This window comes from Haliaeetus leucocephalus, unplaced genomic scaffold, assembly GCF_000737465.1.
Source record: "Haliaeetus leucocephalus isolate CR32 unplaced genomic scaffold, Haliaeetus_leucocephalus-4.0 Scaffold140, whole genome shotgun sequence".
In the NCBI taxonomy this organism is placed as follows: Eukaryota; Metazoa; Chordata; class Aves; order Accipitriformes; family Accipitridae; genus Haliaeetus; species Haliaeetus leucocephalus.
The window spans coordinates 16,859,571-16,879,180 of record NW_010972576.1 but is presented as its reverse complement, the minus strand read 5'-3'; the positions used below and the strand labels follow the sequence as shown (position 1 = coordinate 16,879,180).

General features: G+C 46.0%; 1 protein-coding gene across 1 annotated transcript; it reads left to right on the top strand.

Annotated features, from left to right (window-relative positions):
* The first annotated feature begins 6,922 nt into the window (after positions 1-6,922).
* On the top strand, positions 6,923-16,462 carry SH2D4A (SH2 domain containing 4A). Its single transcript, XM_010586260.1, has 9 exons — positions 6,923-7,377; positions 8,160-8,319; positions 8,849-9,008; positions 11,077-11,142; positions 11,554-11,692; positions 12,933-13,149; positions 13,543-13,673; positions 14,528-14,748; positions 16,263-16,462. Exons 1-9 carry the CDS (start codon positions 7,203-7,205, stop codon positions 16,353-16,355), a joined length of 1,362 nt encoding a protein of 453 aa, XP_010584562.1. The 5' UTR covers positions 6,923-7,202; the 3' UTR covers positions 16,356-16,462.
* Positions 16,463-19,610: the final 3,148 nt, after the last annotated feature.

Genomic DNA, 19,610 nt, shown 5'->3' with positions numbered 1-19,610 from the left:
GAGCTGGACATCCGAAGATGGTGTGAAAAGCGCCTTTTCTCCCAGAGACTCTCTCAGTCGTTGAGTTCAGCCCGGTGCATGCTGGCCTCCCAGGCTTTGGGGACCAACGCAATCAGATACCAACCTCCGGTGGGGTTCTACACAGGTGCCCCTGTTCTGGTCCCCACCTCACTTCTCCCTGGCCCCCAAGCTGCTCCTGCTCATTGCCCCTGTCCCATTCCTGCCTGGTCTCTGCCTTGCCCAGGACAGCTTCTACTGTAGGTGAGCATGACTGCAGCCCAAGCACCAAGCATCCTCCAGTTGTCTCTCATTTCCCTGGTCACCCCCCAGCAGCGCCTCACTACCAAGGCATTGTCCAGATCCTCTCCTCATCCTGCAGCAGGGTGCGCTATGGGCCACGCTGGGGACTCATCCCAGAGCTGAGGGAACAAGGTCCATGTTGGTTGCATCAGTGTGGATAGGAATCAGAGAAAAACCGTGCTCTTGGCACCCTGGGTGCTCCAGGCACAGGACCCATGGCCCAAACCCTCCCCACTTGAAGGGTCTCTCTACCCTGAACCCTTTTAAGCACCTTTCCCAGTATTTCCCACCCACTGGGCCAGGGCCAGGGAGACCCATCGCCCTGAAATCAGCTCCAGGAAACTGACACAAGGTACAAGATGCAGGAATCAGCTGGGACATTCCCTGGGGATGGGCTGGAAATCCTGCAGTGCCCCTGACACTAGCAGAGAGTATGGCTTCAGAAAAGGGGGGAACCCACAGGCACAGGAGCAGTCAGTGAGTTGCAGGGGCCCAGTAAGGCGCAACACCGATACCAAGACCCTGGGCTTTGGGCCTTGGCACCCCAGGACCATGGCACAGGGTTAGCACAAGGATGGCTCCTTGGGCAGCTCCATGCTGGGCTCTGCCCCTTGCTGGGGCTTCTTCATGAAAAAACAGATGGGGTGAGTGACTCCATCAGGTAGGAGGCCAGGTGGGAGCCCAGGAAGCCATTCCTGAGGCTGGGGAGTGATGGAGGTAGGTGCGGGGGGCCAGGTGAGGATGGGGAAGGCGTGGGAACAAGTGTATGCCTGGGAGAAGGGAGAGCCACTGGGGCCGGCCCCTTGCAAAGGGCTACTGGTGACATTAGGACACACATGGGGGACATCCAGCACCGTTGAAGTGGTGTGATGCTTTCATTTTCCCGAGTGCTTCAAATAGAAAGGGGAGCAGACCTTCTTTCATACTCATTCTTCCAAGAATTGGCTAAAACCCCATGGCATCATTATGCTTCCTGGTCGATGGATTCAATCCTTTCAACAGCAACCAGGGCTGTGCATTGAGCACCAAATCCAGGCAAAGGAGGAGTGTCACACATGAGCTAACAGAGAGGGGAGATCAACAGGTGTTTAACATACTTTATTTGCAAGAGAAAACCGATTACCATCTCTCCAGTCCTCCAGAACAGCTTCTGTCTCACCCCTGTCATCTAACACAGCCCTCTCCACCCACTACCTTCCTCTCACCACATTTTCTGTCCCAATATTCCCTCCCCCCCCCCAAGAGTCCCCTGGGGGATGACACAGACTCGGATCCCTGCCTTCTGGGTGCCTCATCTTCACGCAAATAATTTATTTCCCTTAGTAGCACATGCAATTTAATAACTGCATGCAGTTTTAAAACCAGTTTATAGTTATAGGCAAGAACTAATGCCCTTCCTTCTCCTCACAGAATTTATATCAACACGTGACTTGGGTTTTATCCTGTGTTTCCACAATGCCCAAGCAATGCATTAACAGCAAATAATTTCTGAAATTGGAGAGGTTTGGGACAGGATCAGACTCGCCAGGGTGCACCTCTCCCCCCCAGGGCAGTTCCCACTGAAGAGCTGGGACAGTCTTGGGTCCCACCAGCACAGCCCTTATGCTTGCCAGGGCTGAGAGGCTCAGAGCTGCTTCTGGCCAACACTTCTCATTTGCCCTGAGGCTTCCAGTGGCAAAACTATATCAGTGCAGAACAACTGTGGGCTTAGAAGAATGAGTAACTATGTGGAAAATGTAAATGGCAGCTTTGTGTGCCTACTGCTACTCATAATATCTTCCTTCCCGCTTGCAAGAATGGTCTTTCCCTGGCAAAGCCATCCAGTGCAATTAGCAAATAAAAATGTTGCAGTTTTCATTTCAACCCCCCCCCCCAAAGTTGTTCAAAACCTGCAAACAGACTAAATTAGGTGTCATGGTTAGAAAAAATCCTTTCTTAGAGTGGCTGGGTTTGGTTGGGTAGCTGATCCTGTGTGTTAACCTATAGAAGCCCTCACCCTTTTCACCACACTGACCTTTTAATTGGTAATTCTCTAAGTAATTTTGATATAGGAAGATGATTCTCACTATGCCTAGATCAAGAAGTATTTGTACTTAATTCTAGCAGGGAAGGAAACTTTTTCTTGAAAGTAGAGCCATGTGGCCTCAAACTGTGTTCAGTAACCACTGCTGTATCAAATTATTTTTCCTTATTGCCATCCCCATCCACTTGTGCCTGCTGTAAGATAACCCGTGCCTCCTCCAGCAAAATCAGGGACCTATGGGGCAAGTCATTTCAGATATAGGTAATTTCAAGGTAGTTCATGTTGTGGTGACTTCACTGGGTTTGTTCTTTCAAGTGTTATATGCCAGCCTTACACAGAATCTATTTATGCTAAATAAGATACAAACAGGTCTAGTTCTGTCTTCTGAGGGCCAAGCTCGTACAGTCATATTTTCCTTCTATTATGACCAAACCAGGAGTTTTCCTTCCGCCTGAAACAGAAAATGGTAGGCTGAAGCAAAATTAAACAGAGAAGAATGAATCACTCCCCTATTTAGAACAGGATGAGGATTTAAAATAAAAACCAAACCAACAACAACAACAAAAAAAACCCCAACAAAACAAATAAACCACCAGCCAACAAAGACTGTAAAAAACCCAAAGCCCAGAAGGATATTTTGTTAGTAACATTGCCGGTGCAGCTGCTAACATAAATATTTTTTAACAAAAGTGCATTTTATGAACCAATGTATGACAGTTAACCCATGAAGGCTTGCATACTGAGAGCAAGGTTTGGGGGAGCAGTTAGCTTTTGCCACGCTGATATGAGGTGGGTTTGGTAATTCTGCTTTCCTTCAACTTCTGCAAAAAATCAGAAAGCCCTTCCTAAAGCCTGACAGGGAGGTGATGGCATTGGAGTGCCTGGAACTGAACACATACAGCAAAACCTAAGCAAAATACCTCCTCGGTGCTGCAGGGCTTAGTTTGGCAAGGGAAAGGAAATTCAGTCATGGTCTCCTGGCCCATCCTCTTGGCCTGGGAAAATAATTCCCGATGGTGCCTCTGCAGCCACTTGTTGCTGAGCAGAAGACCAGCTCCAAGGAGAAGCTCTTGATTCAAAGCAATGTAGTCCCATCATTTTCTGAACAACTTGGTCTAATCTGCTTTTTATGGGAAAAGCTATTTTGTGACAATGGAAATGCTCTCAGCTCGTCAGACTGTACCCTGAAGCAGCTTTCCTTGTGTTTGCTTTTCTTCTCATCTTTGAGTTTCTTGGGTTATTTTTAGTTTAAAGTTACTGTCACATTTACAGCAGAGATGTGTACAGCAGGTTGAAGAAGCTGCCTCCCAGAAAATCAGCCCAAGAACCACCATTCAACTTGTCCACTATTTCATTTTACACCCTCCTATTTGATTTATTGGTGTGAATCATATCAAATGCCTATCTATGTATGTTTGTCTATTGTTTTCTTGGAGAACCTTTCTCTCTGCTGGCAGCATTGATGGTGAGGACCAAGACTAGGATGCCAGATGGGCTTGTACCGTGAGACTGTCAGTGGCCAAAGTGTCATATGTGAGCAGGAACTCATGCCAGTTCTTCTCAAAGTGATTGCACTTTTATGTGTATTCATGGACTTATGTTTCCCCTGTTAATGGTAGATGATTTACAGGAGCACAAAGAGGTTTCTCTCTGGCAGGCAATTTAAATGCTGTGTGACCTTGCTTTTTGAAGGGTCATTTAACCTTTGAATTGTGTTTACCCTTATGGCTTTCAAGTCAACTATCTTACATACAAGTGGTAGAGCCCCAAAAGCCCTGCTTTGGCTTCCCACCTCTCCCCACTTAATTTTTGCTATTTTGGGCTACTCTTGTCTCCTGTTTCTCCACAAAAACAGCTCCTACCTCACTCTCATGAAAAAACACAAGCAGTAGAAAGTTTAACAAGACTTCTAGCAGAGTTTTCCTACAAGTTACCTGCTCAGATGTCCACTGCCATTACTGCAGTCCTTGGCTTCCCTAAGTTTGAGCTGTAAATATACTACTTACAGCTGGAACAGCGTCAGCAAAAACACTTCTGGCCAAGTGTCGGTAATATGGCTTTCATTCAAAATTTGGGAACAGCATATGACTGATATTATATGGACTTCCAGCTCCTAAGATCTTCAGTGAAGTGACTGCTAAAAAATAAATACTGCAAACCTCTCAAAATGCTTATGTGACTTCCCAGTGTTAAAATAGCTGGTGCTTTTAAGGTTACCTTGGGGACACAGCATTGTAAATTTCCTCTTACAACCAACTTTACAGAGACCCAACGCTGCAAAACTACATCAATACCATGAAACTTGTTTGCTGAGTGCCCTTCTACCTCTCCTACACACTGTGTCCCCAGGCGTGGAAAGAGGGACCAGTTTGTCACCACTGCATATGGCAGAGTGCATCATGTCCTTCTAAGTAAAAGCCAAAGCAAAGCCATTCCCACTCCTGAGAAGCCAGAGCAGCATGGATGTGCTGCTTGTGTTCTGCTCATGGCTTCTCATGCATCATGTCCCAGGAAGCCTAATTTAACTAAGGATAAGACTTGCAATAATTACAAACAATCTCTGTCTCCCAAGTGCTTTGGGGGAAAAAGAAAGCCCAGTCAGGCAGGAGTCAGGTTGGATACAGAAGATACAAGAAGGAACCTTCAAAGACAGAAGCACATCCCAAACAGAGGTAGGAAGGGCACCTAAAGCACCAAGAGGCAGTACTGGGAGAGATGGGGAAAGAAACACAGCTTAACCACTGCAGCTTTGCTCACTGCAAATTTTAACTCTGCAACATAAGCCACTCTGGGCTGTGTCCAATGCCTCTTGTGCAGCCAAGGGGTGAGGAGGAGGGCTGATGTGATGGTGAGGTGGACTCAAGCTGCTCACTGCTGTATGAAGAGGAAGGGTGCAGGACTCAAACTCATGATCTGCACTTCCAGCCAGTTCCAGCTGCTCCTGCCACCCAGAGCCACACACAGCCGCTGCTCAGCTGTAGCAAAGACATCCTTACAGGATGACTTTTGGCCATCCTCTTTTCCAAGCATCCCTCTGGCTAGTGAACTGCGACTGTCTTGAAGTTCTGGGGAAAAAGTAATTCTGCTGATCCAGAGCCAGAAGACAGAGCCTGACCAGCTGGCTGGCCTTTTTCCCCCCCCGGCAAGGTATTGAGTGTCCTCTGTTTAACAAAACCGCTCAGCGTTTGGACCACACAAAGCACAAATGATACCTTCTCACCTGAAGGGAATAAAAGTGTTTCACCTCCCCGCATGCAACAAGTCTCTTTTGTTAAAAGGCCCTTCAATTTTAGACATTATTATTAATTTCTGTTGACCCATGGAAGGCATCTCTGCTGGACCATCAAGCTCAGACCATGCCCAGAGCTACCATCCACTTCAGTTATTGTTTCAGACCCACAAAGGATGCAACCCTGGTGGTTTCTCCAAACAAAACCCACCTTGGGCTCAGACAAAGAGATTGTCATGTCCCCTCCAATCAGAGCAACACCAAGTACCTTCTGAAGACATCAGTTTACCCAAAATAAACCCCAATATTTGTGTCCTTTATACTGTCCTGTGTTGAACTGATCTTAAAAAAACACAACTAAAAGCTTAAGGGACCCATTTCTGGTTAAAGGTGCTTTTCTGACACCCTGATCTGTTTGCAAATGACATCTCTTTCAGGTAGTGCTTAGGAGCAGGAGGCAGTGAAACTTAAACAGCAATCCTCCAGCAGTCTTCCCCAGTTTTGCAGTTTAATAGACAGTTCAGGTACCCCAAGGGATGAGGGACTGCTCACCAACACCCTCCCCACAAAAAGCTCTTCCCTCTCTACAGCTGCCACCTCCCATGGCTCAAGGACAGCACAAGCCCCTTGGGCTGCTGAGCTGGAACAATTCTGCTCTCAGGGGGATACTCAGAAAGCATTGCCCAGATGAGACCACCTCCCAAAAAAGCCTTTGTTTTTTTAATCACGAAAGCCATTTGTTTAAACAAAAGCAATATATATCTGGAACAGCAGTTCCATGCTTCTGGAATTAACATTTTTAATAGGGATAATACAAAGTAACCAGAGAAACAAAACAGAAATGAGAAGGCTCATCCCCAACTCCCGGTCACCATACCTCCCTGCTTCGTCCTGTCAGACAGGGATGTCCCATGCCAGGCTCACAGCGTGGGCAAGGTGCATCAGCAAGACGTGTCAGACTGGGAGCTGCCTCAGCTCCTCAGCTGCTGACCATGCAAGTTGTCTTTCTTCAAACCAGCTGCACTACTTGTGATCCCTTGACTTGCTGTGAAGCTGCCTTTGATGGACAGGAGCACTCCAAAATTCCCACTCCCACCTCAAAACCAGAGCTGAAAGCACTCCCCATCTTTCTTTGGTAAAACAAGGCAGGCTGGGCTTTTGATCATCAAAGTTTTCCTCTTTGGAAGGAGGAGGAGCTGTCTAGTCGTGGGTTCATTGATTCCCTGCCCAGCAGGAATGTTTGCTTGGGCACAGCCAAGCCGCACCTCTGATGACGGTAACAGGCAGCGCTTGCTCTCTTTTGATATACTATCAGCTGGGTTTATCAGAGTATCAACACAACCTCCCCACTCCAGGACTCGTCCCTTCTGGCCAGCTCTCCCAGCAGAGCGGACAGGGGCTGCGTGGGAGCTGAGCTCACCTCTTATTTCAAAGAATCTTAACAGCAGGTTTTAAGCTACTTATTTACTTTTTTTGGTCTGTGCAGGAAGTCTGAGCTAAAAAAAAAAAAAGAGAGAGAAGTATAATTAGTCTGGCACGCCTGCATTCCTGCTCCAGGCTCAGGCAGGGAGGGACTCTTGTCGGAGCCAGGAAGAGGATCTGATCCCTGGAGATCATTGCCACAAACGTGTGTAACTGAAACCTGCAGCCATGCTGAAACAGATATTATCGGACATGTACATTGATCCTGACCTGCTGGCAGAACTCAGCGAGGAGCAGAAGCAGATCCTCTTCTTCAAGATGAGGCAGGAACAAATCAGACGGTGGAAGGAAAGAGAAGCTGCTGCAGACAAGGCTTTAGCAAAGAAGCCACTGCCGAGAAAAGGTAAGGCTCTGCCTGCCGGCTGCTTCCCCCTCTGGCACAGATCTGGCCAAGTCAACTGCTCCCTAGAAATAGGAGGTAATGTGTTGTTAATTTCTTCTCCCAGGGACATATCATAGTCATATTTCCAAACGGTAACTAAACCCACCTGCAATGGGGTAGTTTTGGCCAGGCACGCAATGGTTTTACTCCCTGGCCCAGACACTCTGTCCTTGACCAAATTGCTCAACTCCCCTAGCTGTGAAGACAGGGCTTACTTGCCCCCAGGAGATGAATCTCATTAAGTTTCCCACTAAATGGGGCCTCTGAATCTGTCTATAAAATAACCATGGACTTGAACATCTGTCCTGGGGCACCAGATCTCCAGGGCGGTTCCCGTTGTGCCTTTAGACCTGAAGTCCCCTTGCCAGGATTACACAGCATGCCGGCTGCTAGGAAGATAGCACTCTTCTCCCAGCTCTTCCCTACGTGCTCTGTTTGCAGGTAGTTCATGTCACACAGTTTGGGGAGGGCAGTAGCAAGGAATTAAAGCAAGAAGGGAAACAGTGGTGAGTCTGCTCCCTTGCCCACAGACTCAGAAATGCCTCCTTCACTGACCTGGCTTCAGTACCATGAAATGAAATGGGAGGTGCATGCTGCGTCTCAGCCAAGCTTTCCCCACATACAGCTACTTTTGGAGAGGCTCTGCCATTGGCAGCAGCCAGGAGGGCACAGCAGGCAGGACACAGGCCCTGCATGGAGCCACCGGCCAAACTGTGTTTAACAAAGAGCTGCTTCTTTTCCAGCCAACGGGAAGTCGGTGACATGGAAGCTTGGCGCTGACAATGATGTCTGGGTCTGGGTGATGGGTGAGCATCCTTCAGATAAATCGTACGCGGCCATCTGTGAAGAGATCCAGGCACAAAGGGCAAAGCGGTTAGCGAGAGAGCAAGGCAAGGAGGGCAGGTAAGCACCCTTCAGCTGGAGGACTCAGTGGGCAGACATGGAGGAGAAGGCATTTCTAGGGACCCAGAGGCTGGAGTCTTTTCTGTAGGGGCTGTGGTTACCACTGTCACACTCAACTTGCAGGCAAAAGGCGCAGGCAAAGGTTGACTTTCTGTGAGTACGCACAATGCTGGCAGAGACCAGCTCCAGCCTGAGGCTTGCCCTGGCTCACTGAGCCTCCCGTGATACGGCTCCTGCGCAGTACCCTCTGCAGACCACAGGAAATGCTAACTCTGTTATTGCAGCAGGAGATGAGTTTGGATTACACTGATTCACCGACAGGTGCCCATGTACAGCAAGACGACAGTTACTCACCACGAGTCATTAATTTAATTATTCCACCTACCTGATTTGGAGATATGATAGCTGCCTGCATGCACGTCGCTTCATCCCAGCACTGCTCTGCTGACGTGCAGCTTCCTCACAAGATGCTCAGAGAGCAGAAAGTGACTCCCTTGGGTTCCTAACTCTTCTCTCTCTTGCATTTCAGAGAGACTGACTCTTCTGTAACTCGGTCTCTACATCCACAACCAGGAGTCCTGAGTGAGACAGATCTTCATGCGAATAAAAAAAGCACTGTGGAGGAAAAGAAGGAAGATGGGAGAAAAACTGCTGCTGCTACAACAGGGAAAAGCCAGGAGCTCGCAAAGGTAGTTTTCCCCCTTCTCTTCATAACTATCTGAAACATGTGCTTTGAGATCTAGGAAGTGCAGCAAATCCTGATTGCTGTAAATAAAAATTTGAAGAAGAAAAAAAGCCAGCAAACTGTTAAGGCTTTTCTTCTGTAGTCAGAGAAGAAGCTGTGCTTTTACATCCTTCCTTAGGACTCGGGAGGTCTGAGTATTATTCTCAGCTGGGATAGATCTGCTCTGTACTAATGGATAAGTTACTCTGGATTCCTTTGCTTCCATTCTTCGTGGGTAAAACAAGGGTCGCAGTACTTTCCCTCCTGCTCTGTGGCTGGTTTTGAAGGCTTTTGGGGCAAGACCGGGGAGGTTATCCCGGGATCTGTACATGCAAGGCCACAGCCCTCAAACAAATCATCTATTTGTATAAAAGAACAGACGAAGATAATTTTACCAGCATCCTCTGACATGCTTATTTTAGGTTCTTCTTTTTTTGTCGTTCTTCTAAAATAGTTAGAAAATAGCTTATGACCTCCATAGCACAGGACAACTCCAAATGCAGTAACTACAGTGTCTGCTTTGCTGTGGTATTTCATTACAGAAATATTTTTCTCCAGCAATAAATACATTTCTACTTTTTAACTGGCTACAAAAAGCCATTTGCAGAGAACTGAGAAACAGATGAGTTAAATTAACAACCCATGCAACCAAAGTTGAACAGAAGGAACAGAACACTCTGCCAACTTCATGGGAGAAGTCCAATCTCATTCAGCAGAGTTTTCATTCAGCCTTGTGCTGCTAACTTGTATGAATGTACATTCTTTTATTACACAGCCACTCCATATTTCAGTATGATAACTGAAGGTTGGGTTTTGGCAAAGTGCCTCTCCTGCTGCTACCAAAATACTGAAGGGAATTCGGAATGGCTGTCTCCTTTATCAAAAGCCTCTGAATCACATGGGGTTTTTCTTAGCACTGTTTGCTAAAGTTGAGCAACTATGTGGGAGATTTTTTTTTCTTTTGAAAGGAAGCTATTAGTCACAGCTAACAAAAAAAAAAAGGCAAAAAACCCCCCAAACCAAAAATCCCACCACCACCAAAAAATTCTAAACCCCTTTCAAAGTCTTGCACATGGAAACAGAGGGGGGGTTGTATACTTTACTTGTTTTGTCTATCATTATATTATTAGTATTTCTTCCCACGTTTCTGGGGCTTTTGCTATTAGAAGGAGGGATCCAGACCAAACACCCCTGTTGCATTTTCTAGGCCCAGAGATGGGCTTTTTCTCACCTCTGTCGTTAAAGTGCTTTCTCTGGGATCCAGTTCCCATTTAACCTGAGGGATCCGCACATTGTGCTTTGTCTGCTGGATGGGACAGGGGTCTGATCTAAGAAAACAAGCTGCTTCACACACATTTGAAGTTCCTAGTTTCCTGTCAAGGAGAGGGAAATTGGAAAGCTGTGTTCATATTAAATATTAGCCAAGTAGGCAATGGAGATAAAACAAAGCGTGTCCTTGGTAAGCAGCACAGTACAGTTAACTCATTGCTCACTGTGCCGTGGGAGGCAGTCTGGGTCCAGTGGGGAAGTGGGTGGATGTTTGCTCAAAGACAAGTCTAACTGTTCATCTTCAGAGGCAGGTTTCAGCTAGCAACTGCTGCTAGGGTAGCTAGATTGGTTTGCAGGGAAGAGTGAACATGAGCTATGCAGCTAGTTGGGTCAGTTTGATGAGAAGGGGTTTGCAGCACCCCAGCCACAGCAGCAAACAAGCGCAGGCAGGTAAAGCTGTGGATGGCAGGTTCTGCTAGGGCTTGCTTTAGAAGGAGGGAGGAAGGAACTGCTCTCTGGGAGCACTTGGGAGCATCACATAGCAAATCTAGGCATGCTTATGACAATCCTGACACCCTTGAATTCTCCTCCTGTGGCATATTAGGCCTAATATGATGAAAAAAACCCAATGTTTGTCAGAGAAGGCTGGCAAAATTTAACATAAATGTCTCATCACTGCTTCTGCATTAAACACCTATTACTCCAAAAAAGACCAATGGTCCTAACACCGTATTTATTTCTCACTGCTCTTTTCCTCCACCCAGAGGGAAAGCAGAGATGTTCACCAGATGCTGGCAGACTGCCATGTGAGGAAGCATGGCTTCCAACATGTAAGTGGCAACCTAGGATGCTCCTAACATATTGAGTGAAGCCCAGACTTTATCCTAAAGTCCCAGTCAGCCTCAGAGCCTCATCTGACCCAAGAACATCCTCAACTCTTGGACCAGTTTTATCCAGCGTTGCCATGCTCCTCATGTACAGTGCGACGATTTGGAGATGATACAAAACAGGCCAGGCTGGCAGGCTGGGGAACAGCACAGGGAGATGCTCCTGATGATTTCTGGTAGACTGTTTTCCCTTACTTCCTCTGTTGTCACCTGCAGTAAAGACAGAGGGTCTGTATGTTGTTGAAATCGGAGGGATTCACAATAAAGAATGGAGATCCCAGTATTTCAAGTCTAGCTAAAAAGCAGGGTTAAAACTAGCCTGGGACAAAGCTGAACATGCTGTTTCTTTCATAGACAAAGGAAGCACAGAGGAGAAATTCAGGAGAAGAGACCACAGCCCCCCAGGAGGCCATACCACAGAGTCACCCCAGCTTGGAGAGCCAGAGGACACTGCAGAAATCAGATGAGAATGAGCCTGAATGGCAGGAATCCTGTAAGATCTTAGGATGACCTTTTCCTCTGGGGCTTGAGAAATCCTAGGGCTCTGTGGCATCATCTCAATCCTTCTCCTGCCACATTGGAACTGAATAATTGGTCGGTGGGTGGAGAGTACTGCCAAGAAATGCAGTGCTGCATTATCAGAAATATTTCTGAGTTCACACAGCATTGAGACTAGAGCTGGGCAGGGAAATGGAAAATTTTTCCTACAGATACCATATTAAAACAAGAAACAAATAGGAACCGCATGAGTATAGCCAGGATAATTAATTTTAAACTAGAAGCTGGCCTTTTGTAGGACTTTGTAGTGACCATTGCTCTTGAGGACAAGGATAATGAGTGACAGGGACTAACTAAAAAGGGCTTCCCTGTTATCCAAGCACGATCCCACCTAAGCAGAGCCCTGCTGCACTGTCTCATGTAATGAATCCCAATGATAGGAAGGAAAACAGCAAGCAGTATGAGACTTGCAGTAGTATCCATCACTGCTGCCAGATACTTCCTGGAGGAGAACCTGATGCATTATTCTTTTCCCAGTTCCTCCCCTGCTGCTCAGTAGATGGCAATGCTGTACTACCAATTGTTTCTACTTCAGGCCAAGGTTTTAATTTTCTTACTGATAAAAAAAATAATCTGAAGTGGATTATAAAAGCAAGGAAAGAACCAGCCTAACTCAGACCAACAGGAGAGCTGGTTACTCCTACAGACTCCAGGATGAGCTGGACCTAGAAAATCAAGGCAGTTTTATAACCAAACAAAAATACCCAGCCAAATTCTCCACTTTCTGCTACGGTTTCAGCAAGACTCCCTCCCACCCTCAGAAAATGATCACCACTTTAAAATCCTTCAAAGGATTGATTTTGGGTCATTTCAGCAGCTTTTATTCCAAATGCCCTCCCCCTGTGCTGGCCCACATGAAAGGCACTACAGAAATCTATGTCTGAACCAGGAGTCAGCATCTGAAACAAAACCAAGCAGTCTCTAAGTAGAAAGGGACCTGATGTCCAGAAAGAACTCAGATTTTTAATCTCTGGAAGGAATAAAACCTGGACCCCGTTAAGTAGCAGATGCCCAAAAGTGATGGGAGACATGTGGCAAATGGTCTCATAATTGAGTACGTTTCACCTTGTGAAACAGGTTATTCTTCCACTTCATCAAGCAGGAGATGGCCAAAGGGCAGCAAGCTTAAAACTTGCCTGCTTGTTCGCTCCTGTAGGACTCCTTTTTTGTTCCAGTGCGGAAATCCAAGGCAGCAGATGAGAAGAGACGCTCCCTTGCACGGCAAGCCAGGGATGACTACAGGAGGCTTTCACTGCAGGGCATCCACAAAGGGAAGCAGGCAGATATTTCCAAGGGTGCCACAGCAGGAGATCGGCGACCACTCCAATATCCGCCTCTCCCCCCCAAGCCTAAACTTCTACCTCCTGCGATGGCAAATGGGAGACCAATTAGGTAAGGAAAACCCTGTGGAAGGGAGAAGGGATGAGATTCTTCTGCTGTAGCATGGGATGGTTGAGGTGGGAATGGTTAGCTCTCCTTGTGTGGAGAAGACACCCCACAGGGAAAAATACAGAGTCTAGGCTATATTCCAGCCTAGGGCCTGACAAGACTTATTTGTTCACCCCCAGAGGATAACAGGTTTATTTAGTAGAGCATCGGAAGTCTAGAGTGCACACATCCTCTATGCTAGGTGCCCACTGAAAACCATATAATATTGCTGACAGCTGCACTAGTGTAAGCCTTCTGTTTAGGGCTGTTCTTAACATCCTGAACAAAATAAGTCCTGCCAAGGACTCAAAAGCTGTCGTTTGAACTTGATGCACAAACCATGGTCTTTTCTAACAGGAAAGAGGGAATCCAGAGGACAATCTCCAATTCCACTGAAGAAAGCATCATCAAGTGGTTCAAAGAGGAGCAATTCCCTCTCCGAGCTGGCTATCAGAAAACCACGGACATGATAGCACCTTGGTTCCACGGTGAGTCCTGAGCATTTCTGCCCCAACCCAACTCTTTAAGGAGTTGTTTCTGCTAACATGGCTGCTGCCACAGGCTGGTCCCAGGAGCTTTTCAAAGGTGGCTACGTTTTTCATTTTAAATATCTATGCATGTAGTTTAAATTCCTTTAGCATCATGACAAAGGGCAAGCTAAAGTGTTAGAACAGAGGCCAGATCTTCAAAATACCCTGTACCTCTGTGCCACTCCTGCCTCCCTGTACTGGATGCACGGTCACCCCAGTAACTGTTTGGCTCAGGGTGAGAGAGATTTGGGCACACCTCATCCCACTCATCCTTGGCCCCGGGTCATTCTCCCTCCACGTCTCATCATACATCACCTTTCCATCCCATTTCTGATGGGTCATCATAATCCCATCTATCATCTCCCTTGCTTTGGAAACCCCTTCAATCCAAGACTGCAGCAATGAAAGCGTTATCCTCTTGTAACTGGGCTTTCAATGTTTGCAAGGCCTTCTGACAGGACCTACGATCACTGTCTACGCAGCCCTGCTTACTGGAATCAACATACAACACACTGCAATGCTGTTCTCTCTTGTAACACAGAAACTGTCCTTTTGAGCCCTGCACATTTGTCATTCATAATCAGCCAAGTCTGGAACAGTTAACATAAAGAACAGTTAGCACGTGGCCATGGTCTGTTACTAGCAATGGCAGTACTGTTCTTCCTGGGCTATTGGTCAAGAACACAATGCAAGGGACGGAAGTGCCATGGACTGGTTTTAGCACGGTAAAGCAGATTTCTTGAGAGAACTGTTCCATCCAGTCCTGTACTAATGCTTTTCTCCCTTCAGTTTTGTGTTTTGGTTTTGAACAGGTATCCTAACTTCTAAGAAAGCAGAGGAGCTTCTGAATAAAACAGTACCAGGGAGTTTTCTGGTCCGCATCAGTGAGAAAATCAAAGGCTATGTGCTCTCCTATCGGTCTGTGGAAGGATGTAAACACTTCCTCATTGATGCCTCCAGTGATTCCTACAGCTTCCTTGGAGTGGACCAGCTACAACATTCAACACTGGCTGACCTTGTAGACTACCACAAGGTGAACGTCTAGCAAGGAATTCATTAACTGTTTAATTGACTCAAGGCACTTCAAAAATAAGAAAGAATAGATTCAGTTGTTTTAAAGTAGGTAACTAGACCCATTTTAGCTGCCATTGGGTATCCTGTGTGCTTCTCCAGAAGGGTGTGCCAGCCTGATGGGTACATCTCAGGTAACCTAACACATCTCAAACATCTTAGATCTGACTCACTCACCCTCAAGTGCGCAGAACAACTTGCACACAGGGCTCAAGTTACTTACACACTATGTAGTAGAAATGTTGATAAGGTGAGAGGTGACAGCATACTCATGCAGACTCCTTTTTTTTGCATTCTCACCATGGTTGTGGGGTCCCAGCAAGTTGGGTAAGCAGAAAATCCTGCTTGCCTCCAGCATGAAAGAGAATGAGGTATCTTTATATCTCAAAGCAGGCAAGGTGTGATACTTAGCAAAGATGAAAAATAGAAGGAAAGGAAGAAGGTTGGCAGGTTCTTGCAACAATAACAGCAGTGTTTACTAGCACTGACTGCTGTTACATGGGCTCCAAGGAGGGCCAGATGGATTGTTCATTCCTCTAAGATCTGCCCAGGGACAGAACAATCATTTTGCCTAAAGGTTCATTTAAAATCCATGTTTCTTTTAAATAAGTGCCTAGACTAATACAGGCATGGCTAAACAAAATTGGACACGAGGAAAATATCTATGTTAATTTGCTATATAGAGCTCTACCTGGGCTACCTGAACTTGCTTCTTGCATGGGTTTCACAGTTCAGGCTGAAATTATTGAAAGCAGGAGCTATACGGCTATTGGTACCAGAGCCAGAGGATTTAAAGCCTGGCTGCACATATCTATACTAAAGACAGAGCCATGCCCGCAGTCTGCAAAGCATCCTACAGACCCCCTGCACTACAGCAGGTGTGGGCAGGGTGAACCCACTCTGCTGAAGCACTCTGGTGGGTTCTGCTTATCACCTACCGGCTGACCATGAAAGAAGTTCCCACCATGCATCTGCTGCTAGCGTGGAGGACAAGATGGGAAGCAGAGATTGTACTATCAGGGAATTCCCTTGTTAGAACAGGGCTTGCCTGAGCAGAGGGCGTGTGCTCACTCCAGGATTCACCCTTGTCCCTCCCACAAACGCAGCCAAGATCCACAACCACCCCATTCTGCTTACCTGCATGCTGCACAGTCCTCGCTCCAGCACTTTCTAGGCAGGGCAGCATTTCACACCATAGAAACTGCAGCTGCCTATGAGACGAGCGCAGCCCTTTCTGAGAACGGCCAGAATCCTGTCACTGGATTACTGCACCAAGCACAGACACTGTTTTTATGAAGACAGAGGTTGGCCACGTGGGTCCTTCCCCAGGTTTCCTGGGGCACTGAGCTGTATCACACAGCGGGATGAACAAGTGCACACCCTAACAGAGGCAGGGAAACTGCTGTCCACCCCATGATGTTGTGATAGGTAGGGTCTGTTTGAAAGGTGGTGTTTAATCATATCCTATATCAACAGGACGAACCCATCACTTCCTTGGGGAAGGAGCTGTTGCTTTACCCATGTGGCCAAGAGGACCAAGAACCAGATTACATCTCTCTCTTTGACTGAGCCTCCCAGCCTCGCTGTGCAGCCCCATGCTTGTATTCACAAAGACTGAACTTCAAACTAGAGCTGCTGATGCTTACCTGAAATGGTTGCCATAAGTGCCTTTATTTTATATCCCTTACAACAAAGCAGTGGGAGGCTAAGTACTGTGCAGGCTTGTGTATCAACTGAGTTAAAGGATGCATCAGCCCAGCAAGCTGCAAAGCACCTGGATATATCCCACGCAATGGAGTGAATGAAGTGATGAAGTAATCAGTTGAACAGGGAGATATGTCCACATATTTTCAGTGGGTTTTTGCAGATTTCCTAGGGGACTTCTGTATTCAAGCTGCCTTTTGTTCTTGAATGCAAGGTTGTGTGCCATCTGGGAAATAGATTAATATCTACAGCTGAATGAGATCATACCTTCCTGAAGGCACAAAACAACTCGGAGAGGTGAATCGGTCTTAATAGAGTAATTTGCATAATGTGAAGCTTAATCCTGTAAAATGCTGTGCCCTTGGAATCAACGATGTTCAAGTCAAACATGCAAGCAAACCGTCGCTGCCTTTCAGTGAAAGGTGTTCTCTGTGAAGAGGGATTTTCATGAAAAGTGCATTTTTTTTAACTCCTTTAGCCTCTGAATATAGATTCTCACTCTTTTAACCTGTATTTAAATCCCACATTGGCCTTTCTGCATAGAGAGCGATTAACCTCTTGAAAGAGAAAGGAGAAGGGATTGAAACAGGACTTTGTATGAAAGACTACCACATGCACAGAGCCTAAAAATGTAAGAAGCAGCACCTATATCAGTATTAGTACAGTTTACAGAAGAGTGTTTGCCAGTAAAGAATGCTATTTTCCAAAATGGAGCTATTTATTGCAAGTTGTGTCCAGATTGCTTAGATGCATCTGGTGTAAACTTTAACATAGAACTTGTTCTTTCAATATAATATTCTCTCTTCGTATCTGTTACACTGCTCTTTAAACACATAATTCAGAATATTTGGGGAGAGGCTAGACAGAATCACGTAACAAATTAATCCTCAACCAGATTCCCTCCTGTTGTTGCATATGACAAGCTCTGCAGCTGACGGTTGTAGTGCAAATCTGCTAACATCATTTTTTAGAGATGTGATGCCCAAATCATGAACAAGAGTCAATCTTGTTTCAGTTGTTTACCTGTTCCCTTCTTTCTGTTGGATCAGGGCTACTCTGCTTAACTTGAGGAAGCAGTCAAAAACTTCAGTCTTACATTGATCCGTGTTTTGCAGAATACAGACTAAAAGAAATAGCTGTAATCGTCTGGTCTTAAAATTTACAACTATGCTGACAGGTGGAAAAATGGTTTCCATACATGGAAAGAGGGGATAACTGCAGTCCAGTTACAGCAGGTTTAACTTGCTAGAGATAAAGCCTTAATGTAAAGTGAGATTCTGAAAGTAACAACATTCTGGCAGGGTAAATGACTTAAAGGAGCTTCTTGAGCACTATATCACATGTATCAAAGAGATATTTTCAACATAACCTGCACCAATCATGAGAGGGAGTGCTAGATTATTTGTAGGGGAGAAAATCCCTCCTTCCCTCTTCATAAACTGTTTCTTTTAGAAAATATGGCCAAAATGAAAGGTCATTCAGAGATCTTAGAGAAAAGTTAGCATCTGTTCTCATGTGAAGAACATGCCATAGCTGTTGAACTGCTGGAGACAAATCACAAAGTGTTTCATATACTTACGGGCAGGACAAAGTCTCCTTTAAAAAGGCAGGTTGAAACGCAGGGTGTTAACTTGCAGAAATAAGGTGCAGGCTGATCTGGCATGGACACAGCAGGACTGCAGGACAGCAGGAGATGATCAGTTTTAGCTCCAAGATCTACAGTGAAATTCCTCAGGGTTTGACCTGCTGACCAGTGGACCTGTAGCTTCACATACCTTATATTATAACTACTTATTTGGAAATGTTGGTTCAGTAGAGCCCAGGGAAAGCCACTATCAGTGTTCACATCTATCCCACGTTTGAGAATCCATGCCTCTTTTTAAACACTCCCAGCTTCACTTGTCTGCTCTGAGGGAAGAAAACTGAAGTTTTATACCTACACATTTAGATTACCGCACTAACTGCAAAGGCAGCACCCTTGCCAGAACAGATGCCTTCAAGACTGTCTCTTCTATTGCTCTGAAATCTAGTTACCCTGAAAGTCTGTGGAGCAAGGATGACTTGCAGTGGTCAGGAATCAAGGGTGCTGGCTTGTCTTGGGGAGCTTCTCTGCAGAATCTTTGTTTCTTCAAGGGATGCTGTGCAAGGATTACAAGAGTAGTCACATTTGAAAATTGCTTGCTGGAGAGATCATGACATCTGGAAGGATATAGCAATTTGTTTTGCACCATGCCTCTATGCCTTTAGCCAGAGCATGCAACAGTCACCAAAATTAAAGCAAGGAGTCCCCATATGGCCTCCCTGCATACACAGGGTGATCTCTGTTCCCTCCCCAGGTAAGACCCAGTCAGTTGCCATTCTGAGAAAGATCACAAGCTGTTTCTGGGACAAGGAAGGTAGAGAGCTGCCTGGCAGAAGCTACAGTTCTGTTGGCTGCTCCCTTTCAATTTCATCTTTTTCTAACTGGTCTGGAAGACCTGTTACAGCTCCACTTGTCTCACAGAAACATAGCTAACAGCAGCTTCCCTTCCTCATGTTGTTCTTCACTTCTCATATCAGCGCAGTCTCCACCTTTAAGAGAGCCCTGCCAGACTTCTGCTGTGATTAGATTCTCCTGCACATCACTGAAGTGGCCAATGACTGTAGGCTGGCTCTCATTGATTCAATCTCACCTCTTGCCAAACTGGCTTCTGCAGCCAAGGAACAGGAACTGCACAGACAGTATTATTCCTGGCAGGAGGAACAGCATCTCTGTGGAAAAGGACGTGCAAGAGAATTACAAAGGTGCTATTTAAAAATGTAACTTGTGAAACTCTGACAGGATCTGGATTATGTACTTGCTACGGTACCCAAAGTAACAAAGTGTTGAATTTATAGGTGCCCAGTGCTTAGAATTAGAGACTAATATAGGTTTGAAGGGACCTCTGGAGATCATCTGGTCTAGCCCTGCCCTATAAGTATGGCCAGCCTCAAAGTTACATTAAGAAGGCGAGTGCTTAGGGAAACCTAAGGGAAGATAACAATAAAACATCATGGAAATAGTTAATGCTAGGCTTGAGGCAGGGTATGATTATGAAACTTTCATAATATACATCACCCAGTTTCAAATTCAGGTTAAGG